Source organism: Hyperolius riggenbachi, chromosome 3, assembly GCF_040937935.1.
Source record: "Hyperolius riggenbachi isolate aHypRig1 chromosome 3, aHypRig1.pri, whole genome shotgun sequence".
Taxonomy (NCBI): Eukaryota; Metazoa; Chordata; class Amphibia; order Anura; family Hyperoliidae; genus Hyperolius; species Hyperolius riggenbachi.
This window is the reverse complement of record NC_090648.1, coordinates 400051768-400078663: the sequence shown is the minus strand read 5'-3', so window position 1 is coordinate 400078663 and position 26896 is coordinate 400051768. Positions and strand designations below refer to the sequence as shown.

At 45.2% G+C, this 26896-nt stretch overlaps 1 protein-coding gene across 6 annotated transcripts in view; it reads left to right on the top strand.

Moving 5' to 3' along the window:
- TENM2 (teneurin transmembrane protein 2) overlaps positions 1 to 26896 on the top strand; it is a 4210084-nt gene that overhangs the window by 1993473 nt on the left and 2189715 nt on the right. For all 6 annotated transcript variants that reach the window (XM_068277420.1, XM_068277423.1, XM_068277418.1 and 3 more), the window contains one exon: positions 20989 to 21108. In XM_068277420.1, the coding sequence (XP_068133521.1) occupies positions 20989 to 21108 (120 nt within the window). The remainder of the gene's footprint in view (positions 1 to 20988; positions 21109 to 26896) is intronic.

The window sequence follows — 26896 nt, the reverse complement described above, 5'->3', positions numbered from 1 at the left end:
TTGTGCTACTGTACGAAGAGTCACTAGGCGTGTGTGCATGTCTGTGATATGCAGCTCAATATACACGGCACTGGACAGTGAGTGGACGTAGAGGTCTGTGATATAACAAAATAAAAATATAACAAGAATAGCACTAGCATAGGATGGTGGGGTGTATTGTGCTACTGTACCAAGAGTAATGAGAGTCCTATCCATCTGCAATCAGCCTGCAGTCTTCAATCAGAGTAACACTGGATTGGATTACCATTCAGCTGTGTTGGAATTTGCATGCCTGCACTCATTGGGTGATGTCCATAGAAAAGCCTCCTCCTCCTTTGATACCTTGCCCATCATAGCTTTCAGCTTTGCCAAAGCTGTTTGCTGGGTCCCATGTCTCAATTGTGATTTGCCTTGTCTTGCTTCCTTGTGGATGGTTGCTGTTCCTGTATGGGTTAACAGCAAAGTCCTTCCAGTCTTGCTGGCTTGAACACTGGCCGATCATGGCGGTAGTGATTGATAGAGATGTCGCAAACCTCTGATTTTCGGTTCGCGAACCTCCGCGGAAGGTTCGGTTCGCGAAAAAGTTCGCGAACCGCAATAAACTTCAATGGGGAGGCGAACTTTGAAAAATAGAAAAAATTCTACCGGCTGGAAAAATGATAGAAAACATGTTTCAAGGGATCTAATACCTGGAGGCAGACATGATTGAGTGAAATACACATCAAAAGTCCCAGGCAAAAATCTAGATTTCACATAAACCCCTATTTTAAGGTCAATTTTCAATTACAGGCCTGCTCTGCTTCCTCCTACCCTTCTACGTATTCCCTCCTCCCGGAGGGTCTCATCTGCCAGAGAATTATAGTATTTCAAAAGCCAGCTTACATACCGTGGCTGGGAATTGAACCCAGGTCTCACTGTGTGGTGGGCAAGGCAAGTACCTTAACCGCTGTACCACCAACACTACTAACTGAAGCTAGCCTAGCACGTACCATTTCTGCTCAATCCAAGAGAAAAATTAGACAAGACAAATAACATTTATATCACGCTTTTCTCCTGACGGACTCAAAGCACCAGAGCTGCAGCCACTAGGGCACACTCTCTAGGCAGTAGCAGTGTTAGGAAGACTTGCCTAAGGTCTCCTACTGAATAGGTGCTGGCTTACTGAACAGACAGAGCCGAGATTCGAACCCTGGTCTCCTGTGTCAGAGGCAGAGCCCTTAACCATTACACCATCCAGCCACTGCTTAAGGATTTGTAGCCAGGCATGGCCTTGCCTTTTGTGTTCAACAGTTGTCCAAAGAGAACCCCAGATAGCCAGGTACTGTACCACCAACACTACATGCTGAAGCCAGCCTAGCATGTACCATTTATGCCATTTATGCTCAAAAATACGAGAGAGAGAGATGAATCTACCTGGCTATCTGGGGTTCTCTTTGGACAACTGTTGAATACAAAAGGCAAGGCCATGCCTGGCTACATATCCTTTTGCAGTGGCTGGATGGTGTAATGGTTAAGGGATCTGCCTCTGACACAGGAGACCAGGGTTCGAATCTCGGCTCTGTCTGTTCAGTAAGCCAGCACCTATTCAGTAGGAGACCTTAGGCAAGTCTTCCTAACACTGCTACTGCCTATAAAGTGTGCCCTAGTGGCTGCAGCTCTGGTGCTTTGAGTCCGCCAGGAGAAAAGCGTGATATAAATGTTATTTGTCTTGTCTAATTTTTCTCTTGGATTGAGCAGAAATGGTACATGCTAGGCTAGCTTCAGTTAGTAGTGTTGGTGGTACAGCGGTTAAGGTAATTGCCCACCACACAGTGAGACCTGGGTTCAATTCCCAGCCAATGTGTGTTGGCTTTTATGCTACAAATCCTTAAAGGGAACCTAAACTGAGAAGAATATGGATTTTTCCTTTTGAAATAAAACCAGTTGCCTGAATCACCTGCTGATCCTGTATCTCTAATACTTTTAGCCACAGCCCCTGAACAAGCATGCAGATCAGGTGCTCTGACTGAAGTCAGACTGGATTAGCTTGTTTCAGGGTGTGATTCAGCCTTGTATTGCAGCCACAGAGATCAGCTGGACTGCCAGGCAACTGGTATTGTTTAACAGGAAACATCCATATCACTCTCAGTTAAGGTTCCCTTTAAGCAACCTAATGTTTCTCTTGGATTGAGCAGAAATGGTACATGCTAGGCTAGCTTCAGTTAGTAGTGTTGGTGGTACAGCGGTTAAGGTACTTGCCCACCACACAGTGAGACCTGGGTTCAATTCCCAGCCACGGTATGTAAGCTGGCTTTTGAAATTCTATAATTCCCTGGCAGATGAGACCCTCCTCCCTCTGGTAGGAGGGAGTAATATACAAGAGCCTAATTAAACTCTCCCTAGCAGAAAGCAGAGTGCGTGTAGCATCTGTCCCTTAACTAATTAGTGTAGGCAGACGAGTGAGTAAAACGGCACAAGGACCTTGCCTTTTATAAGGGGGGGTTGGGGCTCCAGGCGTGAGTGCAGTCTGATTGGCAACAATATGCCTGCTGACTGTGATGTAGAGGGTCAAAGTTCTGCTCCATAGAGCATTATGGGGTGAATCGAACTTCCGCAAAAGTTCGTCTTTGCATGGCGAACGCGAACCACCGAAGTTCGCCTGGAACCGTTCACCGGCGAACCGTTCGGCCCATCTCTAGTGATTGACTGGGGATCCTGCTGGTTCTGATCCTGTGGACACTAATGTACTTTCAGTTCTGCTATATTGGACACAACCTTCACTGTGGCAGTGATTGGCTAGCACTCCTGCTAGTTCTGATCCTGTGGACATGACTATTGCAGCAGTTGCTAATAGTTATGCTCCTTGTTCTGTCTTGTTAATGTGGATGTTTGCCATCGCTGCAGTAGCAATTAGACTGGCATAAATTCCTTCCTGTCTGTTTTTCTACCCTTGTCTTATTCAGTGTGGTGGACAACAGAAGCTCAGAGCTGCTGTCGCTCTGAGAAAGCATTGTGTCTCATTTATTGTGTCGGTTATCAGAAGCTCAGAGTTGTGGTCGCTCTGAGCAATCTTGCTCCCTCTAGTCTACTACTCCTGGTCTAATTTGTGTAGTCTCCTCCACAAGTGCAGCCCGCACTATTACCTGATATTACCCATCCACATTTTGTCTTGCTTATTGGGCGCTGGTAGTACTCCTGTCTTCCCGGCCTCACTCTCAATACCTTGCGCGCAAAAGTCCTGGGGTAACCGTAGTCTGGTAGGCATAACGCCATCTGTTCATGCAGGGACTTGACTATAAGTGAAAATGAGCAGTAGATTTTGGTATAGAGGCTGAGGGAAGATGAGAGATATGCCAGGCCTTATAAACAGAATAAAAATACAACAAGAATAGCACTTATGATGGTGGGGTGTATTGTGCTAGTGTACACAAAGTCTCTAGAAGTGTGCGCACATCTGTGACTTGCAGCTCAATTTACACTGCACTGGACAGGGAGTGGACGCAGAGATCTGTGATATAACAAAATCCAAATATAATAAGAATAGCACTTATGATGGTGGAGTGTATTGTGCTACTGTACACGTAGTCACTAGCGGTGAATGGCGATGGAGTAGGTGACCCGCTGCTTTCTCCTTCCTCCTCCACTCGGTAAGCTCTCTGCTAGCCTTGCCTCCCCCCTCTCCACTCTCATTCCTCACTGCGGATTTCCCCGCTTACTTTATCTACACTTTTTTGTTGCTATACAGCCTCTGTTTATACTCTATTTCCTTTCTGGGTCTTGTGGTTCCCCACCCATTCTTCCCCTCTTTTGCCTTTCCTCTATTTATTATGAGCAATTGCTCAGCACTTTCACTATATGATACCTTTATACATTGTTTGCATTCTGCAGAAATTGGTCTCTAATTTTTACTGAGGAGTTCATTTGCACTATTGTAACTTGCAATTACAGCACTATAGTATATTCATATACTGTGTATATTTAGGGTACTAATGAGCTTTTTATCATGGCTATATGATATGCAATTTTTGAGCCATCTCTTGTGGTTGGAGGATATATTCATTACTCTGTCATTTACTGGAGATATGTGTATTATTCAACACAGCCATCTGTTACCTGTTTTTTAATTGTCCAATGTGATTTTTTTTGGTATTAAATAAAGATACCTGTAGATTTTTTTGCTATTATCTGAGTGGTGTGGTGTAGTTCAGATCTACCTTTTCTTTCTTGGTTTACCTATTGTTTCTGCACACTTAGCTATTACCACTATACTGGTGTTTGGTGCTGACCCCCTTTTTGTTTTTGTACTTGCTGAGTGGCCAGTCGATGGCCACTGCGGCCCTGGCTGCGCGCGTCCTCGAATATGCTCCTGTTTGTCCTACGATTGCGCAGTACAAGAAGCCAGCTACAAGGTTCTCGTTCTGTGAGGGTTCGCCAAGTGTGGGGAGGGGGGGGGGGGGGCGAGGTCGCCACAGGTTTTCTAGCCTGGAGTGACAAAATGGCTAGAATCACCCCTGGATCTGTGGTATAACAAAATCAAACTACAACAAGAATAGCTTATGATGGTGGGGTGTATTGTGCTACTGTACATGAAGCGACTAGGAGTGTGCGCACGTTTGGAACGTGCAGTTCAATATACATTCAAATTATGTGTTGCAGTACCAGCCCTCAGAAGGGCCCTTGGGTGGTCAATCAGGTGTCGGGACACTGTACAAACACAATCTATGTGTACCACAGCCCTCAGAAGGGCTCTTTGCCTTCTCAGGATGCTGTACAAACAGCTAGAAAGTCAGTGGTTACACAGAACAGAGGCCTGCCTAACGCTTTCCCTATTTGCAGCAATGTTCTCTCCCTTCTCTCACTAAAAGCAGCAACAAAATGAGTCTAAGATGGCTGCTGTGCATGTATTTTTATAGGGCCAGGGGGGGGGGGGGGGGGGTCCAGGAGGTAGTGCTAGCTGATTGGCTGCCATGTGTCTGCTGACTGTGACGTAAGGGGTCAAAGTTTAGCTCAATGATGATGTATAGGGGACGGATCAAACATGTATTCGCCTGAGCGGGCGGGCTCGAACACACGTTCTTCACCGCAAAGTAGCTGGGTGAATACTTCAGGCTATCTCTACTCACTTATCCCTATTAACAAGTTTATGCCTGGCAAAAAAAGTACTTGGACTGGGAGGCGCTTCTAAGTCTATCTCTAAATACATTTGGAAATATGCTCAAAATCATGCAGGGTCAATCTTATGCCTGATGAAAAATTAAATTATACCTGTAGGGGGAAAAATTGGGCTATCCTGTAAGCCTCTACCAGTTTGTTCGAGTGTTGGGACACCCATAAAATTTGTCACACATGTGCACTAGCACTGACCTGATGTACTCTGGTAAAAGCTGAGCCTGATCGGATCCATGCTGTCTGAGCCTGCTCAGTAGCATGAGCCGATTAGGCTCAGCTATTTTTAAGGTCAGAGCCCAAGTTGGCCCATGCTACTGCACAGGGGCAGTGCAGCCATGCTTCAGAGGTCTTGGCACAGGATTAAGCTGGTGTAGGTGGACGGGGGAAGCCTAGAAGATCCAGAGGCTTCGCCCTCCTGAGGTAGGTATCTATTTTTGGGCATTACAAATCTCTCAAGTTTGCTTTAAATATAAAAATGCATATATCCTTAGTGTGTATAGCTGTCAGTCATGTTACAAGCAACTTAAACAACATAATTAAATGAGTATAGCAGTAGGAGAACAGAGGCGCCAGCAGGATAAAAGCGGATACAAACTTTAAAATTTGCTGGGAGGAAGTGGTGGACTTACCTCCATAAAGCAGACACGAAAGACTGTCTGAATAGCAGCAATCACATTTATTAAATAGTACCTCAAAAAAGTGCAACGCGTTTCGCAGGTCCAGCCCGCTTCATCAGGCAATAAACATGGGGACAAAACTGTAGACAAGAGACAGTACATTATGCTATAGTAAATTCTGCAGTTACAAATTTGCATATCAATATATTGCATGTCATAAAGCATACCATATAAAAAATTGCTTTGTGGGGATGGCATAAAAGAGTTGGGTGTACAAGTAAACAATAGGGGGTAGAGGCTATGGTGCTCGTGATAGTAATGGGCTATGGGGTGTTTTTTACACAGATTTGCAATGAGTGTTATTAGTAATGGAAAAGGGTATATGTCAGCAAGAGTAATGGGTAATAGAGCATTGAGAAGAGAACAGGGAGCCAGAAATACAGGGTAAAGTGTTCAAATAAAATAACATAAAGAACTCACCAGAATTTCAGCAATAGCAGGTGTAGCGCCTCAGTGAAGTGGTGAGGCCGCTCAACTCCTTATATATATACAGGTTCTTGCTAAAAGGGCCAATTAGATGTGTGGGAGGTGTTAGGTGGGCGGGGTTAGGGCGAGTGTGCGAGCAGCCAATGGGCTCTTGCCATCTGTGTTCAGTGAGTTGGGTTTTTGGGAAGGGTGGGCGGGGTTAGGGGGGCTTGTGAGTAGCCCATGGGCTCTCGCCACCTGTGTTCAGTGTATTGGGTAGTTGGGGGGCGGATACAGGTATTATGGTGTGTGCAGTTGAATAGCATACTGGTTAAGGGCACTGCCTTTGACATTGGAGACCAAGGTTCAAATCCCGGCCAGGGCCATTACCTACATAGTAGTGTTTGGATGCTGTAAATGGGCAAAAAAATAAATTAGGTAAAAAAGAATATGCAAAGGTCTTTTTCAAGATTTTTCAAGATTTAAATATAATGATCATATAATGAAAAATATAATTAGTATATTTGACAGAGGGATTGATGTGTAAAAGTATTTAGCTGCCATCTAGTGGACCAAAAAGTTATGACCCGGTCCTAAGACACAAGCATAAATAGACATGGAAGAGCAACATAAAAATTAATAGAGACATATATAAAAACATATATAAAAATAATAAAAAAAAATCTATAAAAAAAAAAAAAGAAAAGTCATACCAATAATAAACAAATATGGATCAACTTAATAGTCATTGACAATTGTAGCAACGGGTAAAAAGCACATGACAATCAAACCAAATTACACTTTTTGACATAAAAAATATGTAAAATAATGATCAAGCCAGAGGTGTAGTTGTAAAAATGGACGATGTTACACTAAAACGTATTGGGACAAATAAAATAAAATAAAGTCATGAAAAAGACAAAAAAGGGTAAAAGAGAGCGGCCAAGATAAAAGAAAAACGGTATAAGAGGTATTTTAGTACATTTTTTTTTTCCAGAACTTCATTCAGACCCTCAGGGGTGAGGGTTCTTATAGTTTGTATACAGAACATTTCATATTTTTTAAGTTGTTCGAATGCGTTTGACGAACTTGCATCAATTGAGTCAATTAGTGTAATGTTGAAGAATTGTGGGTTGTTGGCGTGGTGAGTGCAGAAGTGCCGTGATACGCTGTGAAGGGGGAATTTTTTAGTGATGTTTCTTTTGTGTTGTCCGATTCTGCTGCGGGCCAACTGTGTAGTCTTCCCCACGTACTGGAGTCGACAGGGGCATGAAATGAGGTAGATGAAAAATTTAGATTCGCAGGTGAGAGGTTTCTTTTATGGAATATTGAATACCGGTACTGGAGGATACAAAGAATGTGCAGGTGTTGATAAATTGTCAGGCTGTGCAACGTTTTTTGTTACAGGGGAAACAACCAGGCTCCTGTGTTTGCAGTGTGGTGGGTTGGTTTGGTGTACGTATTTTACTTGGCGCTAAGAGATTGCGGAGATTTGGTGCTCTCCTATATGTAATTGATGGTGTTGTGGGTAATATAGGTCGTAGATTGGGGTCTTGCATGTCCCATCGTTTTTTTAGGATATTGCAGATGGACAGATGTTGGGCATTGTAACGAGTGATGAATCAGCATTTAGTATTAGTAGGTTGTTTGGTAGTGGTAGGAGGGTTGGGATGTTTGGCTCTGTATCTGGCTCTGAATTTTTTGGTAAGGATCTCGGATTGAATGTCAAATTGTGATTGGTCCGTGCAGTTCCTATGTATTCTTCTGTATTGACTGTAGGGGGTGTTAGTAATCCAAGGGTGGTGGTGAAAGCTATTGAAATGTATGTAGTTGTTGGCATCGACTGGTTTGAAGTATGTTTTTGTCATAATGTGATTCGATTCTATGTATAAAGTGAGATCAAGAAATTAAATGGAGGAAATGTGGTGGTGGTGTGTGAATTGGAGTCCTGCTTTATTAGAGTTGAGGTAACTGACAAAATGTGGAATGCGTGAAGCGTCGCCTTTCCAGATGAAGATTAGGTCGTCAATATACTGCTTATGTAGTACAATGTTGTCGGAAAACGGATGATGTGTGAATAGTTTAAGTACTTCCAGGAGCCCCATTGTAAGATTAGCATACGAGGGGGCGAACGATCTCCCCATCGCGGTCCCACTCGTCTGATGGTAAATTTTATCATTAAACGTGAATATGTTGTTTTTAATGATGAATTCTGCACATTGCAGAAGGAAGGTTTGTTGTGTAGGTGGCATGGAAAGGTTGGTGGCTAGATAATAGTGTAAAGCTTGAAGACCGAAGGAATGGGGGATATTGGTATAGAGGGAAGTGACATCACATGTTAGCCAGACATAATCCGGCTGCCAAGCGATGCCGCGTAGGAGTAGTATGAGTTGTTGTGAATCCTTGAGGAAGGAGGGAAGGGACTGTACATGTGGCTGTAGGTGTTGGTCCAGGAATCTGGAAAGGTTGCTGGTGATGGAGTTGATACCTGAGATAATGGGTCTACCGGGCGTTTTTTGTAAACTTTTATGTATTTTTGGTAAATAGTAGAAAATGGGGGTAATCAGTTTTTTAGAACTTCCCTCAGCACTATCACAAAACATTCTCTCTACCCAATTACCAAGCCCACGATCAGAGAAGGTACTTTTCCAACTCCCCAACAAATCCAAACGACCACTACCAGACATAGAAAAAGAGGAAGTAGAGGGAAAAGGAAAAAGAAACAAACCATAATCACAACACCCCCCCCCCCCCCCCACAAACATTAGCATTAGCATTTTCAATTTATCAGACCACATTCTTAGCACTTATGAGACTACTCTCCAAGAAAAAGGCCTATCATTTTGCCCAACTAATCAAGTCAATACATTCAAACTTTTCTCAGATCTCAATAGTTATATCCGCAAACTAACACTCAAAAGATATTATGCCATCAAAAACCTCAAACCCACTGAAGATAATGCCCTAACCTCGCTAATCATCACCAACAATGACTCTACCCAATGTTACCATTTCTCACCCTGAAATTAGCACAGAAAAATACATTACTACTCAGTTAAAAGGGAGATCCCGTTTTTACCCAGCAGCCTCTAAGGGCTGCTACATTGAAACCTTCTACTCTTTAGTTCTTAAAGACCTACAAACGTTACAGGACGACCTACCCACCGCCAAATCCAACCTTAATCCACGCGAATCCCACGCCCTCAAAAATCAACAAAAAACCCATAACCTGATTATTAAACCTGCAGATAAGAGGGGGGGGGGGGGGCATTGTCATACTCAATCGCGCAGACTACCTATAGGAAGCAGCCAGGCTCCTCGACAATCCCAAACATTACGAAACCTTGACTACAGATCCAACTCCCTCTCTAAATATTACATTAAAACCCCTTATAATGCCTTCCTGTCTAACATCATTACCAAAAATGAAAGAAATGTTATCATCAACGCCCAAATGATTATCCCCATTTTCTACTATTTACCAAAAATACATAAAAGTTTACAAAAACCACCTGGTAGACCCATTATCTCAGGTATCAACTCCATCACCAGCAACCTTTCCAGATTCCTAGACCAACACCTACAGCCACATGTACAGTCCCTTCCCTCCTTCCTCAAGAATTCACAACAACTCCTACTACTCCTACGCAGCATCGCTTGGCAGACGGATTATGTCTGGCTAACATGCGATGTCACTTCCCTCTATACCAATATCCCCCATTCCTTCGGTCTTCGAGCTTTACATTATTATCTAGCCACCAACCCTTCCATGCCACCTACACAACAAACCTTCCTTCTGCAATTTGCAGAATTCATGGATGTTGGGACATCACAGGGAATCCCGATCCACCCCTCAGCGCTGCCTGGCACTGATTGGCCAGGCCGCGCAGGGGTCTGGGGCAGCTCGGCGCGGCGGGTAGCGGCAAATCGGCGGGTGGTAGTGGCAATCGCGTACCACACGCAGCTGGTAAAGTGCTAGCTGCGTGTAGGGAAAAAAAATGCAAATCGGCCCAGAGGGGCCTGAGAAATCCTCCTGCGCAGGTTACCCCGAGCTGAGCTCGGGATAACCGGCAAGGAGGTTAAATTCAAAGAAGACCATGCCCTCTCTCCCCCCCCCCCCCTCCACCGATCTTTATCAATGGCATCGAGGTCGAAAGAGTAACCAGCGTTCGCCTTCTGGGCACCACCATCTCCAAAGACCTGAGCTGGAAGGCAAACACAGCCGCGACCCAGAAGAAAGCCCAGCAGAGGCTCTTCTTCCTCCGCCAATTGAAGAAGTTTGGCATGGCACCAGAGCTACTGACGTGTTTTTACACAGCCACCATCGAGTCCGTCCTCTGCTCCTCCATCCTAGTCTGGTACGCTGGCTCAGCCACTAGGGACAGATACAAACTTCAGAGGGTCATAAGATCAGCAGAGAGAATCATCGGCAGACCTCTCCCTTCACTTGCCCAACTCCACAACGCCAGACTACACTCAAGAGCACTGAGGATTGCCGGCGACCCCTCTCACCCGGGCCAGCGGTTCTTCTGCAGACTCCCGTTAGGCCGTAGGTTTCGGTCCATCGCCACCAAAACCTCAAGGCACAGGAACTCTTTCTTTCCCTCAGCTGTCACCCTCCTGAACTCCCTGTAGGTCATTCCATCCCCTCCACCACTGCATTCTGAACTGCACCTTGCCACCCTTCTATTTTTTGCTTTTTGCTTTTGTTTGCTTGTATCATGCTCTGTTTTTTGTTCTTTGTTTTTTGTATTGATGCCCTTCTGCATTTTATGCCCTGTTATCTATACTCTGTTATCTATACTTTTTATCTCTACTCTGTTAATTTGCTTGTGCCAAACCCAATTCCGAGCATGACCTTGTCGTGCCTGGTGAATAAACTGATTCTGATTCTGACCAAAGAAATTATTCTGGACATTAGGACCACCAAAAAGACCACTCACCTACCGATAATGATCAATGCAGAGGCTGTGGAGAGAGTTTCCAGCTTCAAATTTTTGGGAGTCACCATCGCAGAGAACCTGTCCTGGGCTGACAATGCTTTTGCTCTAACTGGCAAAGCACAACAACGCCTCTACTTTCTGAGAAAACTAAGGAGTGCTAACCTCCCACAGAAGCTGCTGGTTAATTTCTACAGATGCACTATAGAAAGCGTTCTGACCAATTGCATGACGGCCTGGTACAACAGCTGCACGAAGGGTACTAGAGAAGCCCTGCAGCGAGTTGTTAAAACAGCAGAAGCCATTATTGGCACTGAACTACCATCACTGGAACTTTTGTATAATACTCGCAGCGTGAGAAGGGCCAAAAACATTTTCAAGGACAACACTCACCCTGGAAATGCCCTGTTTGAGCTCTTTCCATCAGGTAAACCTTTTAGATCAATCCGCGCACACACACAAACAGACTGAAAGACAGCTTTTTCCCATCCGCCATAAACTTGATGAACTCTGAATCCTCTGAAATAATTAACACTGTGTACAAATTGTTAAAACATCTGTAATACCTGGCATACTTGTATAATTTCTTCTCTTCCTTGTTACTATCACTATGTTCCCTATATGCACCGTGGGGTTGTCATGAAAAGTAATTTCGTTGTGTTACACAATGACAATAAAGTGAATTGAAAATTTACCATCAGACGAGTGGGACCGCGATGGGGAACTCGTTCGCCCCCTCGTATGCTAATCTTACAATGGGGCTCCTGGAAATACTTAAACTATCCACACATCATCCGTTTTCCGACAACATTGTACTACATAAGCGGTATATTGACGACCTAATCTTCATCTGGAAAGGCGACGCTTCATGCATTCCACATTTTGTCAGTTACCTCAACTCTAATAAAGCAGGACTCCAATTCATACACCACCACCACCACATTTCCTCTATTTAATTTCTTGATCTCACTTTATACATAGAATCGAATCACATTATGACAAAAACATACTTCAAACCAGTCGATGCCAACAACTACATACATTTCAATAACTTTCACCACCACCCTTGGATTACTAACACCCCCTACAGTCAATACAGAAGAATACATAGGAACTGCACGGAACAATCACAATTTGACATTCAATCCGAGATCCTTACCAAAAAATTCACAGACCGCCATTACCCCAGAAAACTGATCAAAGATGCAAGATACAGAGCCAAACATCCCAACCCTCCTAGCACTACCAAACAACCTACTAATACTACATGCCCACCCAGATTCATCACTCGTTACAATGCCCAACATCTGTCCATCCGAAATGTCCTAAAAAAACGATGGTATATCCTTATGCAAGACCCCCATCTACGACCTATATTACCTACAACACCATCAATTACATATAGGAGAGCACCAAATCTCTGCAATCTCTTAGCGCCAAGTAAAATACGTACACCAAGCCAACCCACCACACTGCAAGCACAGGAGTCTGGTTGTTTCCCCTGCAACAAAAAACGTTGCACAGCCTGACAATTTATCAACGCCTGCACATTCTTTGTATCCTCCAGTACCGGTATTCACGACCACCTCCAATGAGTCCTCATCCACCCCCAACCACCTCTCGGTGGGAGTCCCCCAAGGTTCGGTCCTTGGCCCCCTACTGTTCACCCTATACACATCCTCCATTGGCAAGGTTATCTCTTCCATGGGTTTTAACTATCATCTGTATGCAGATGGCACCCAGATCTACCTCCACATCCCTAACATATCCACCACTACCATGGACAAGGTCTCCTCCTGTCTATCAGCCATCTCCTCCTGGATGTCCGCTAGGTTCCTGAAACTAAACCTAGACAAAACGGAATTTATGATCTTCCCACTCCGGACATCCATAAACCTCCCAGATGTGAATGTCACTGTTAACCACACTACCATTCACCCTACCTCTCAAGCCCGCTGTCTGGGTGTCACCCTGGACTCCGCACTCTCCTTCACTCCCCACATCCAAAACCTCACAAAGTCCTGCAACTTCCACCTTCGTAACATCTGTAAGATTCGCCCTTTCCTGACCTCTGCCACCACCAAACTCCTCATCCATGCCCTCATAATTTCCCACCTTGACTACTGCAATGCCCTGCTGTCTGGTCTCCCTATGACCCGAACAGCCCCACTGCAGTCCATCATGAATGCAGCAGCCAGAATTATCCACTGCTCCCATCGCTCCACCATGGCGAATCCCCTCCTTGAATCCCTCCACTGGCTTCCTATCCAGTCCAGAATCAGATTCAAGATACTGTGTCTGACCTACAAATCTGTCCACAAAACCTGTCCAACCTACATTTCCGATCTTACTCAGAGGTACACACCTAGCCGCTCACTCCGCTCTTCCAATGAACTTCGCCTAACTGCCCCCCGCATCACCCAGTCCCATGCACGCCTCCAGGACTTCTCAAGAGCTGCTCCAACACTATGGAACTCCCTACCTCCACCCATTAGGGCAGCCCCCTCCTTCAACATCTTCAAGAAAGCCCTCAAAACTCACCTTTTCACTCTGGCCTACTACCCCTCACAAGTGCGCTAAACCCACAGCTGAACTCTGGTCTCCTACCTCTCGTGTCCCTACCTCTCCCTTTAGATTGTAAGCCTTTGGGCAGGGTCCTCCTCCTTTTGTGTCCAACCTGATCATGCACCTCCATTACTGTGAACCCATGCTAGGCATCTGAGTGAACCTAACTTGCCTAATCTCCATGCTCCATCCAGTGACTGACTAAGCATTACCTTGTACTCATACTGTGCTGCATGATCTGATCTTTCTTGTATTCAGGTATTGTCATTTTACTGTATGTCACCCCTAAATATTGTTTGTATCCCTATTTATTGTCCAGCGCTGCGTAATATGTTGGCGCTTTATAAATACAATAAATAAATAAATTTAATATCCCATAAAAAAACACCTCACCTGCGAATCTAAATTTGTCATCTACCACATTTCATGCCCCTGTCGACTCCAGTACGTGGGGAGGACTACACAGTTGGCCTTCAGCAGAATTGGACAACACAAAAGAAACATCACTAAAAAATTCCCCCTTCACAGCGTATCACGGCACTTCTGCACTCAGCACGCCAACAACCCACAATTCTTCAACATAACACTAATTGACTCAATTGATGCAAGTTCGGCAAACGCATTCGAACAACTTGAAAAATATGAAATGTTGTGGATACAAACTATAAGAACTAGGGATGGGACGAATCCACAATTTTTTCGAATCCGAATCCGAATCCGAATCCGAATCTGAAAAGGTTCTCGAATATCTCGAACCTTTCGAATCCCGAATCTAACGAATCCTGCACATAAGAATTGTGCGATCCGTGGTATAGTTGCCCCTAGTATAAATAGCCAGGCATAGGTGCCCCCAGTACAGATAGCCAGGCATAGGTGCCCCCAGTACAGGTAGCCAGGCATAGGTGCCCCCAGTACAAATAGCCAGGCATAGGTGCCCCCAGTACAGATAGCCAGGCATAGGTCCCCCCAGTATAGGTAGCCAGGCATAGGTGCCCCCAGTACAGGTAGCCAGGCATAGGTGCCCCCAGTACAGGTAGCCAGGCATAGGTGCCCCCAGTACAGGTAGCCAGGCATAGGTGCCCCCAGTACAGGTAGCCAGGCATAGGTCCCCCCCAGTATAGGTAGCCAGGCATAGGTGCCCCTAGTATAGGTAGCCAGGCATAGTTGCCCTCAGTATAGATAGCCAGGCATAGGTGCCCCCAGTATAGGTAGCTTATGGTTCAGGTGCCCACAGTTTAGCTAGCGTAGCCAGGCATAGGTAGTCAGGTACAGTACATTGTGCCCCTCAAAGACAAACAGAATGCGAGTATAGTACTTTTCTTACTGTAGCAAGATGTCTGTGGTGGTCTCTGTCTTTGGCGGCAGCTTGTGTGAGGCTCAGGCAGCAGCTTGTGTGAGGCTCAGGCAACAGCGAGTATCTGGCTTGTGTGGGGCTTGGACTGCAGGCATTCATAAAGGGAGAAGGGTAGGAAAGGCTCATATGAGTTCAACCAAACCTTTTCTCAAAGAACAAGCACATGTTAATCAAAATGACAGTATAGGTAGCTTCTGGTAAAGGTGCCCCCAGTGTAGATAGCCAGGCATAGGTGCCCCCAGTATAGGTAGCCAGGCATAGGTCCCCCCCAGTGTAGGTAGCCAGGAATAGATCCCCCCAGTATAGGTAGCCAGGAATAGATCCCCCCAGTATAGGTAGCCAGGCATAGGTCCCCCCAGTATAGGTAGCCAGGCATAGGTCCCCCCAGTATAGGTAGCCAGGCATAGGTCCCCCCAGTATAGGTAGCCAGGCATAGGTCCCCCCAGTATAGGTAGCCAGGCATAGGTCCCCCCAGTATAGGTAGCCAGGCATAGGTCCCCCCAGTTTAGGTAGCCAGGCATAGGTCCCACCAGTATAGGTAGCCAGGCACATGATAATCAAATGACAGTATAGGTAGCTTCTGGTAAAGGTGCCCCCAGTATAGAGATAGCCAGGCATAGTTGCCCCCAGTACAGGTAGCCAGGCATAGGTCCCCCCCAGTATAGGTAGCCAGGCATAGGTCCCCCCCAGTATAGGTAGCCAGGCATAGATCCCCCCCAGTGTAGGTAGCCAGGCATAGCCCCCCCCCCAGTGTAGGGAGCCAGGCATAGGTCCCCCCAGTATAGGTAGCCAGGCATAGGCCCCCCCCCCCCCCCAGTATAGGTAGCCAGGCATAGGTCCCCCCAGTATAGGTAGCCAGGCATAGGTCCCCCCCAGTGTAGGTAGCCAAGCATAGGTCCCCCCAGTGTAGGTAGCCAGGCATAGGTCCCCCCCAGTGTATGTAGCCAGGCATAGGTCCCACCAGTATAGGTAGCCAGGCATAGGTCCCCCCAGTATAGGTAGCCAGGCATAGGTCCCCCCAGTTTAGGTAGCCAGGCATAGGTCCCCCCCAGTGTAGGTAGCCAGGCATAGGTCCCACCAGTATAGGTAGCCAGGCACATGATAATCAAATGACAGTATAGGTAGCTTCTGGTAAAGGTGCCCCCAGTATAGAGATAGCCAGGCATAGTTGCCCCCAGTACAGGTAGCCAGGCATAGGTCCCCCCCAGTATAGGTAGCCAGGCATAGGTCCCCCCCAGTATAGGTAGCCAGGCATAGGTCCCCCCCAGTGTAGGTAGCCAGGCATAGCCCCCCCCCCCCAGTGTAGGGAGCCAGGCATAGGTCCCCCCAGTATAGGTAGCCAGGCATAGCCCCCCCCCCCCCAGTATAGGTAGCCAGGCATAGGTCCCCCCAGTATAGGTAGCCAGGCATAGGTCCCCCCCAGTGTAGGTAGCCAGGCATAGGTCCCCCCAGTATAGGTAGCCAGGCATAGGTCCCCCCCAGTGTAGGTAGCCAGGCATAGGTCCCCCCAGTGTAGGTAGCCAGAAATAGGTCCCACCAGTATAGGTAGCTAGGCATAGGTCCCCCCCAGTGTATGTAGCCAGGCATAGGTCCCACCAGTATAGGTAGCCAGGCATAGGTCCCCCCAGTATAGGTAGCCAGGCATAGGTCCCCCCCAGTATAGGTAGCCAGGCATAGGTCCCCCCCAGTATAGGTAGCCAGGCATAGGTCCCCCCCAGTGTAGGTAGCCAGGCATAGCCCCCCCCCCCCAGTGTAGGGAGCCAGGCATAGGTCCCCCCAGTATAGGTAGCCAGGCATAGCCCCCCCCCCCCCAGTATAGGTAGCCAGGCATAGGTCCCCCCAGTATAGGTAGCCAGGCATAGGTCCCCCCCAGTGTAGGTAGCCAGGCATAGGTCCCCCCAGTATAGGTAGCCAGGCATAGGTCCCCCCCAGTGTAGGTAGCCAGGCATAGGTCCCCCCAGTGTAGGTAGCCAGAAATAGGTCCCACCAGTATAGGTAGCTAGGCATAGGTCCCCCCCAGTGTAGGTAGCCAGGCATAGGTCCCCCCAGTGTAGGTAGCCAGGCATAGGTCCCCCCAGTATAGGTAGCCAGGCATAGGTCCCCCCCAGTGTAGGTAGCCAGGCATAGGTCCCCCCAGTATAGGTAGCCAGGCATAGGTCCCCCCCAGTGTAGGTAGCCAGGCATAGGTCCCCCCAGTGTAGGTAGCCAGAAATAGGTCCCACCAGTATAGGTAGCTAGGCATAGGTCCCCCCCAGTGTAGGTAGCCAGGCATAGGTCCCCCCAGTATAGGTAGCCAGGCATAAGTCCCCCCCAGTGTAGGTAGCCAGGCATAGGTCCCCCCAGTGTAGGTAGCCTGAGGCATAGATAGGTCCCCCCCAGTATAGGTAGCCAGGCATAGGTCCCCCCCAGTGTAGGTAGCCAGGCAGGCATAGATCCCCTCCCCCACAAAAGTAGGCCGCCCGACCTCACGTAGGCCCGCACCCGCCCCCACCGCCATCATCCACCAAGCAAGGTCTTCTAGGTCTTCTAGGGCTCCTGGGCAACCCCCCCCCCCGACATACTGTACCTGACCTGTAGCTTCTTCTTTCGCCCGTCCGTCCACGCCTTCAGCTCTTGCGACGTCCGCGCCGGGTCTTCTCCGCGAGAGCGACGTCTTCAAGGGGCAGCGTCAACGTCATCACGCGGCGAGCGGGAGCGATGCGCGGATGGAACGCGAGGTCGGAGGTGGTCGCGATGACGTCACAAGCGGCGCAGGTAATGTATACAAAGCGACGCGTGCGACAAAATGATGCGGCGGGTTGCGCGGATTCGTCGGATTCGAATGCGCGCAAATGGCATGGGGATTTGAATCCACGAATCTCGAATCTTTCCTAAGATTCGATGGATTCGTGGATTCGCCGGATTCGAAGTCCCATCCCTAATAAGAACCCTCACCCCTGAGGGTCTGAATGAAGTTCTGGAAAAAAATTACTAAAATACCTCTTATACCGTTTTTCTTTTGTCTTGGCCACTCTCTTTTACCCTTTTTTGTCTTTTTCATGACTTTTTTTTTTGTTTTATTTTATTTTATTTGTCCCAAAAAGTTTTAGTGTAACATCGTCCATTTTTACAACTACACCTCTGGCTTGATCATTGTTTTACATATTTTTATGTCAAAAAGTGTAATTTGGTTTGATTGTTATGTGCTTTTTACCCGTTGCTACAATTGTCTAGGACTATTAAGTTGATCCATATTTGTTTATTATTGGTATGACTTTTTTTTTTAGTATTTTTAATTGTTTTTATATGTTTTTATATATGTCTCTATTAATTTTTATGTTGCTCTTCCATGTCTATTTATGCTTGTGTCTTAGGACCGGGTCATAACTTTTTGGTCCACTAGATGGCAGCTAAATACTTTTACACATCAATCCCTCTGTCAAATATACTAATTATATTTATCATTATATCATCATTATATTTATTTAAATCTTGAAAAAGACCTTTGCATATTTTTTTTTTACTTAATTTATTCTTTTGCCCATTTACAGCATCCAAACACCACTAAGTAGGTACTGGCCCTGGTTAAGATTTGAACCCTGGTCTCCCATTTCAAAGGCAGTGCCCTTAACCAGTACTCTATTCAGCCAGTATGCTATTCAGCTGCACATTTGGTCACCATGATACCTGTACCCAACTACCCAATACAATGAACACAGGTGGCAAGAGCCCATTGGCTACTCACAAGCCCGCCCTAACCCCGCCCACCCTTCCCAAAAACCCAACTCACTGAACACAGGTGGTGAGAGCGCATTGGCTGCTCGCACACTCGCCCTAACCCCGCCCACCTAACACCTCCCACACATCTAATTGGCCCTTTTAGCAAGAACCTGTATATATATATATATGGAGTTGAGCGGCCTCACCACTTCACTGAGGCGCTACACCTGCTATAGCCGAAATTCTGGTGAGTTCTTTATGTTATTTTATTTGAACACTTAACCCTGTATTTCTGGCTCCCTGTTCTCTTCTCAATGCTCTATTACTCATTACTCTTCTCAATGCTCTATTACTCATTACGCTTACCCTTTTCCATTACTAATACCACTCATTGCAAATCTGTGAAAAAAACACCCCATAGCCCATTACTATCACGAGCACCATAGCCTCTACCCCCTATTGTTTACTTGTACACCCAACTCTTTTATGCCATCTCCACGAAGCAATTTTTCATATGGTATGCTTTATGGTATGCAATATATTGATATGCAAATTTGTAACTGCAGAATTTACTAAAGCATAATGTACTGTCTCTTGTCTACAGTTTTGTCCCCATGTTTATTGCCTGATGAAGTGGGCTGGACCTGCGAAACGCGTTGCACTTTTTTGGGGTACTATTTAATAAATGTGATTGTTGCTATTCAGACAGTCTTTCATGTCTGCTTTATGGAGGTAAGTCCACCACTTCCTCCCAGCAAATTTTAAAGTTTTTATCCGCTTTTATCCTGCTGGCGCCTCTGTTCTCCTGCTATACCGTGTCCACCCCTGGTGGAGGGGTGATCTACCTCCTTTCGCATCTACAGAGAGCGACTTCTAATCCCTGAGTGAGGACAGGTCTAATCTCCTCACCTGCCTATACAGTGGTTGCCTTTGTGGTAACCCATGTTTGTTAGTATAATTTTCTCACGATAACCTTTACTTCATTTGTGCTTAACATACTACACTATATTGGGCTCTCGGTTTCTCTACACTTTATAGTTAAATGAGTGGGCATTGTTATTTGAGTGCAAAAAAATATTGCTTTAAATAGTCTATTACATATCAAAGCAAAACTGTTTCATGTCACTACAAAAACAGTGTAAACCAGGGGTCAGGAACCTTTTTGGCTGAGAAAGCCATAAATGGGTTTCAGCGACATCAGCAACAGCTTGTACAATTTGCGCAACAAATAGTGCCTGGAAAACAGCTTTTTCAGGTCTCAAGCTACCTGAACACTTGCCGGTGCCTTGCCTCAGCTGGATTGCTCATGCAGCTTGCTGTTTATTAATCAAACAAGACACTACATGTTACGGATAAAACATCCTTCATCAGGTTTTACACCTGATGAAGGATGTTTTATCCGTAACATGTAGTGTCTTGTTCGATTAATACACAGCTTGTATGACTTGGGGGTTGATTCACTTTGTAGGACAAGATCCCCGCACTTTGGCCCAATAGGCTGCCTGTCAAGTAACAGGCAGCCTATTGGGCCAATCAAAGTGCGGGGATCCCGTTCTACAAAGTAGCTGGACCTGACAGGGTCCAGAGTGGGACAATTGGAGCAGCTGTTCGTTTTAGGGTAGTGCGAGTAAATTAGTAGTGCATGCTACAGCAGTAGCGCAAACTACTTTGAAAATTTTACTTGTGCTGCCACACTAAGCTGCGCTCCTTGAGCAGTGTAGCTTAGTGATTCAACCCCTACTGATTTGTATGTGAGTCAGATGTAGCCATCAAAAGAGCCACATCTGGCTCCCGACCCATAGGTTCCCTACCCCTTGTGTAAACTGTAATAAGTCTCTTTAGAGAGAGCTGGCTTCTGGTGTGTAGTTTTGCCCCCTTTCAAAAAAAGAGCCCAGCATTTCCCCTATCAGATATAGAAAAGACCAAGACGGAACCCAGCTGATACAGTACTTCGGTGAGTCTTATAGTAACAGATCAGTGAGTCTTAATATAGTAACAGAATATACCGATACATTATAACTTGATATCATTAGGTGTATAATAGTTTTTGATTGTACATCAGAGGTGCACATTAAAAATGGTAAACAATCTGAGGTAAGTATGAGCAGTTCCACAGTTCTTTCTAACTGCTTAAGATTGCGATATATAATGATTTTTATTAAATTCTCCAGCTTTAGTACTGATGAAGTGGTCATTTAATATGTAAACTTATTATTTGCAGCCTTGTTTCACTAATAAGAGGACAAGTCATGACCACAGACGGAACTCCTTTAGTTGGTGTCAATGTATCTTTTGTGAAATATCCAAAGTATGGCTATACCATAACACGTCAAGATGGCACGTAAGTACTCTACTTCCATGGTTCTTCCTATATATGACAAGCTGCTCTGAGACTGATAGTTGCCAAGGTGTGATAAATTAATTAGCTAAAGACTTGATATTCACATATCCACACTTCATATCTCAATCAAACGTTTATATTGTATAATATCAATATTATATATGAAGTGCAAGTGAAGTTCATCCATATACAGGGCCATATTTTTACTTTTCACTCCCCAGGGCCCACTTTCACCAACCACCCATACCAAGACTTAATAGAGCCTATACATGTCCAATAGCAGAGTATATGATTAACTACACTACAGGGACATAAACTGGTGGACTTGTCTTATTTTTTTTCCCAACAGCACACTCCATTTCTTAAAATGTACCCAAATCAGAAATATATTTCTTTAATTAGATCAACCCACGAGCTCTCCTAAATCGTTCATACTATTTTGCCAGTATCCCACCATAAAAATTTAGATGCAAGTGGACTGCAAGGTGGAATTAAACTACATAAAAAGGGATGTGAGGATTAATAAGAGGTTCTTAGAGCACCCCAAGATCAGATATCGGTACAACTGCACACTAAATAATGCCCAAGTAATATGTTTCCCATACCTCTTAAGTTTCTAAATTTAGTAAAGAGGGAGACATTTAAGACATACTCCAGCCATACACCTTGTCACACATACTACACAGAAATCATGCAGCAAAAATTGTTCAAAACAATAAAGGAAACACTTAAACAACACAATGTAACTACAAGTCATTCACACTTCAGTGAAATCAAACTCTCTACTAAAGGTGGCCATACACTGGTCGGTTTGCCATCAGATCGACCAACAGATAGATCCCTCTCTGATCGAATCTGATCAGAGAGGGATCGTATGGCTGCTTTTACTGCAAACAGATTGTGAATCGATTTCAGCATGAAATCGATTCACCATCTGTGAAGCTGCCGCCGCCCCCCACCAACTATACATTACCTGATCTGGCCGGCGCGAGTCCCCCGGTCTCCGCTGTCTTCTTCTCCACTCCAGGGCTCCAGGGCTGCAGCTTCACTGAATTTCCTGTCCGGTGAAGTTTAAACAGTAGAGAGTGCTCTACTGTTTAAACTTCCTGTCTGGACAGGAAGAAGTGAAGCCTGCCGGAGCCCAGCGGAGAAGGAGCAGTGGAGACAGCGGGGATACGCGCCGGCCGGATCAGGTAATGTATTGCCGCTAGCGGTCGTCAGACGTTCGAACGCCGCTATCGACACACTCCCGACCTGCCGGCGATCGAGCAAAATCTTCCGCATGGATGGATCGAAGGGAACGATTGATTTTGGACGTAAATCGATTGTTCGGTCAGCGTTTGCGCAACGATTTCACAGCAGATTCAATCACAGTGATTGAATCTGCTGTATATAGGCGGGAAAATCGTTAAGTGTATGGGCCCCTTTAGGTAGCCACACCGATTGACAATCAATACCACATGCTGTCGTGCAAATAGAATACACAATGGCCTCAATTCACTAAGATCATGCTAGAGATAATAAGGCAAGAGAAAACTTACCTCCACACGTGAGAGAGTTATCTTACCTCTTCATTCCTTAAGTTACCTCTCCTGTAGTTAATTTACCTCCTCTGTAGTTAATTTATCTCCTTTGTAGTTATTTTCACATGCAGCTAATTAACAGCTTGGAGTTATTTTAAGGATTGGAGAGTTAATTTAAAGACAGAAGAGTTAACTTTAGGCTTGCCTAAGGTAAAATGTTTCCTGAATACTACATGCCTTATCACCATGGTAACAACTCTAGAAGAGTTATTAAAGACAGGAGATAAATTTAGTGAATTGAGGCCAATGGGTGAAAATTATAGGCAATTAGCAAGACATCCCAAATAAAGGAGTAGTGCTGGCTGTTGGTTTGGTCACTTTTGAATGCTGGTGGTACTTTCAAACTAGTGGTATTATGAGACTGAGCCTGCAATCCACACAAGTGGCTCTTTCTTTCTTGCAACAGCTCGCATTGTTGTGCCATCCTGGATGACACATCAGGATGCTCCAGGATGACACATCAATGCAAGCTGTGGCAAGATTTGCTGTGTCTGTTAGCGTAGTGTCCAGAGCATGGATGCACTACCAGGAGACGGGCCAGTACATCAGGAGATGTGGAGGAGGCCGTAGGAGGTCAACAACCCAGCAGCAGGACAAGGAGGAACAGGAGGAGCATTGCTAGAGCCCTGCAAAATGACCTCCAGCAGGCCACAAATGCACAAATGGTCAGAAACAGACTCCATAAGGGTGGTATCAGGGCCTGATGTTCACAGGTGGGGGTTGTGCTCACAGTCCAACACTGTGCAGGATGTTTGGCATTTGCCATAGAACACCAAGATTTGCACCCTGTGCTTTTCACAAATAAAAGCAGGTTCACACTGAGCACGTGACAGAGTCTGGAGCTGCCATGGAGAACGTTTTGCTGCCTGTAACATCCTCCAACATGACCGGTTTGCAGTGGGTCAATAATGGTGTTGGGAGTTGGTAGATGCTTTAGTCCAGGTCTGTGAGGAGATCCCTCAGGAGACCACCCGCAACCTCATCAGGAACATTTGCAGGGATTGCAAGGAGGTCTTACAGGCTAGTGGAGGCCACATACATTACTGAGCCTCATTTTGGCCTTTTTTTTAAGGACATTTGATTCATTAAGCTGCGCTGCTAAAGCAGTGCAGCTTAATGTACAGGAGTGTGTGCTACGCATAACTTTAAAACAAAAACAAGGAGCGCTCCATGGTGCATTAACATAAAAACTGTTTATTTCGCAATAAAAAGTTATACTCACAATGTGCAAGTGTATGGTTCGCTTGTCAGCGGTAAGCCTTTCCGCTTAGCACTCCGGTGGCCATGACACTCACGCTGTGGCCAGCAGCGCGATCCCGTTGGACTCCGTAGCTCGTCTCTGGAGGGGTGGGCGTGGCTTAGTTTTGGCGTGCTTGTAGCGTCATTACGCGTTTCGGCACTCTGCGCCTTCGTCACATGACGCTACAAGCTGAAGCATGCCTTTTTGTATTGCCGTCTGCCTGCGTATCCATGGCAGCAGCTGGGGCGGCGATTGGGAGGCTCGCCGTGACGTTAGCGAGGGGGCGTGGCTGGCTATTACCAGGAGATCTATTATGTGACATCTCCAATATAGAGTTGGAACCGCTCTGCTGGCCCTCAGCGAAACGCCACTAATTGACATCATTATTTTGCATGACAACAAAAAAAACATTAAATAAATACAATACTCTCAATAGTTAAAATCTTTAAATTATAAAGAATAAGAAGTTTTTTAGATTAAAAATCACGTTAAAACATGATAAGAACATATGTGCAATACGCAAATTGATCATATTAATTCATGTCTATACCTTCTTCAACTGTGATGACATTTCAACTTTCCCTTCCTCATTAGTGTCTGTCACAGTAGGAGTACTCGTAACAGTCACAGCATTAAGGAACCTGTTCTGCCTATCAGCTCTCATCACTAATTCAAGCTTTTAGCTATACAATACACGATACATGAATCGGTTTTTGGCACTACAATAAATTACTCAAAGCATGGTGCATAAAAGACCACTTATTAACATAATTTTTACTGTTGCTAAAAAGCATATAGCATGCTCAATTTTAATAAATTACAACGAATAAAACTATACGCGCTGTGTGCTGAATGAATTAGGACCTATTTTATTGAAAAAAGAACTGGGAAGGGCTGATACACTTCAAGCCCCTCTGTAATGTTGGGGGGAGAGAGAAGAGCCCATATAACACCATAATTGGTCTGATTACACTTGCGGCTCTTATTGGTCGCTTCAGACCCTACTGCAGCATAACTTTATTAGTGCAGGAAGGATCGGGAGAAGGAAAAGGCAAAGGAAAGGGGAAAGGAGGGAAGGGAAGCAGGGAAAATCAGGAGTGGATGTGTAGGGCAAGGGGGGGAAAAGGGAAGGAGGAGAGAAGGGGTGATGAGTAGGGAAAACTGCCGCGCTTCAGGCAGGGTAACTGTGTGTTAATAAGTCAGATAGCCAGCAAGCCATGCAAATGCCTACTAATAGCTATCTAAAAATTACTCACCACCCTCCTGTACTATATGCGACTATTTTGAGTTATGGATGTAAAATCTGTGTAGGGAAAAAGAGAGAGGAATGACAATAGTTGGTAGTAAGTTACATATCTATACATCTGCATTAATTCATAGATACGTAGAAATCTCTAGTGCCTCATTGAGGCCTTCTGATGTTAGAGTGTTCATCTTAAAAATCCAATATGTTTCTCTTTCACAAAGTCTCCTGTATCTTTCTCCCTGATGTAATTTTTTGGGGATGGTTTCCAAGCCCATAATTGTGAGTGTATCGGTTTCACTACAATGGTGTTCCTTAAAGTGTTTTGGGACACTATGTTTCTCAATCCCCTCAAGAATATTGCGTTTATGCTCAAAAAACCGTTGGCGGAGCGGTCTGGTGGTTCTGCCGACATAATGTTTGGGACAGTTGCAAGACAGAAGATACACTACATGATCACTCCCACAATTAATAAACTCTTTAATCTTAGTGGGTTGTTGGTTGCCATCTATTATTTCTTTTGTTCTGTGTTTCGTAAAGGCACAGCAACCGCACCTTTTGATGTTACATCTAAAATTACCAACTACAGTGGGGAACATATTATTAGTTTTCGATATGTTGTCCTTAATGTTACTAGGAGCAATACAATTCTTAATAGATTTAGCCTTTCTAAAGCTGACCCCTGGTTGTTCAGGCAAAACATTTTTTAACAAAGGATCCTGTCTTAGTATTGGCCAACTTTGTAGTATAATGTTCCTAATTTTTCTTGATTCCTCAGTATATGGAGTGATGAATGAAATATCTGGTTTGATGTTTCTAGGGTTATTGCGTTCCTCATTAGCCAGTGGCCTCACTTTAAATTCTTCAAAAACATTCTGAACATGATCTTTCTGGTACCCCTTTTCAATAAATTTTCTAGATAATATCTCCCCCTGTTGTATATAATCTTTGTCAGAGGTGCAGTTGCGCCTCAATCTACGGTACTGACTCCTGGGGATGTTTTGGATCCATTTGCAATTATGGCAACTGGATGCATGGAGGTAGGAGTTTCCAGATGTTGGCTTGAAATGTGTCCTAGAGCTAATGACCCCATTAGCATCGGAAAACAACTCAAGATCCAAAAATACCAGATTTTGGTTCGAAATTACATGTGTAAAACTTAACCCAAAGTTATTATTATTACAATATTCAAAAAATTCCGCAAGCCTACTGGGACTGCCTTTCCAGATGATTAAAATGTCATCTATGTACCTTGTGTAGCATACCAAATTTCTGGAGTAAGGGTTAGAAGACCATATATGCTGGCTCTCCCAGTATGCCATGTACAGATTGGCAAAACTGGGTGCGAACCCCGCCCCCATAGACGTACCGCAGGTTTGTAAGTAAAGCTGATCCATAAAATTAAAATCATTGTGTTTGAGGGCAAACTCAAGCAAATCTAAAATGAATTGTGCTTGAGTTATAGGAACGGAACCATCCTGGACCAAAAAGTATTGGACAGCTTCCAACCCTTTCTCGTGGGGTATACACGTATATAATGAAGCAACATCAAGTGACACCCAAAGGTATTCTTTCTCCCAGCTGTATTTTTGCAATATTTCTAATACATGTAATGAATCACGAGTGAAGCGAACAATAAGAGCCGCAAGTGTAAGCAGACCAACTATGCTATTATATGGGCTCTTCTCTCTCTCCCCCCAACATTACAGAGGGGCTTGAAGT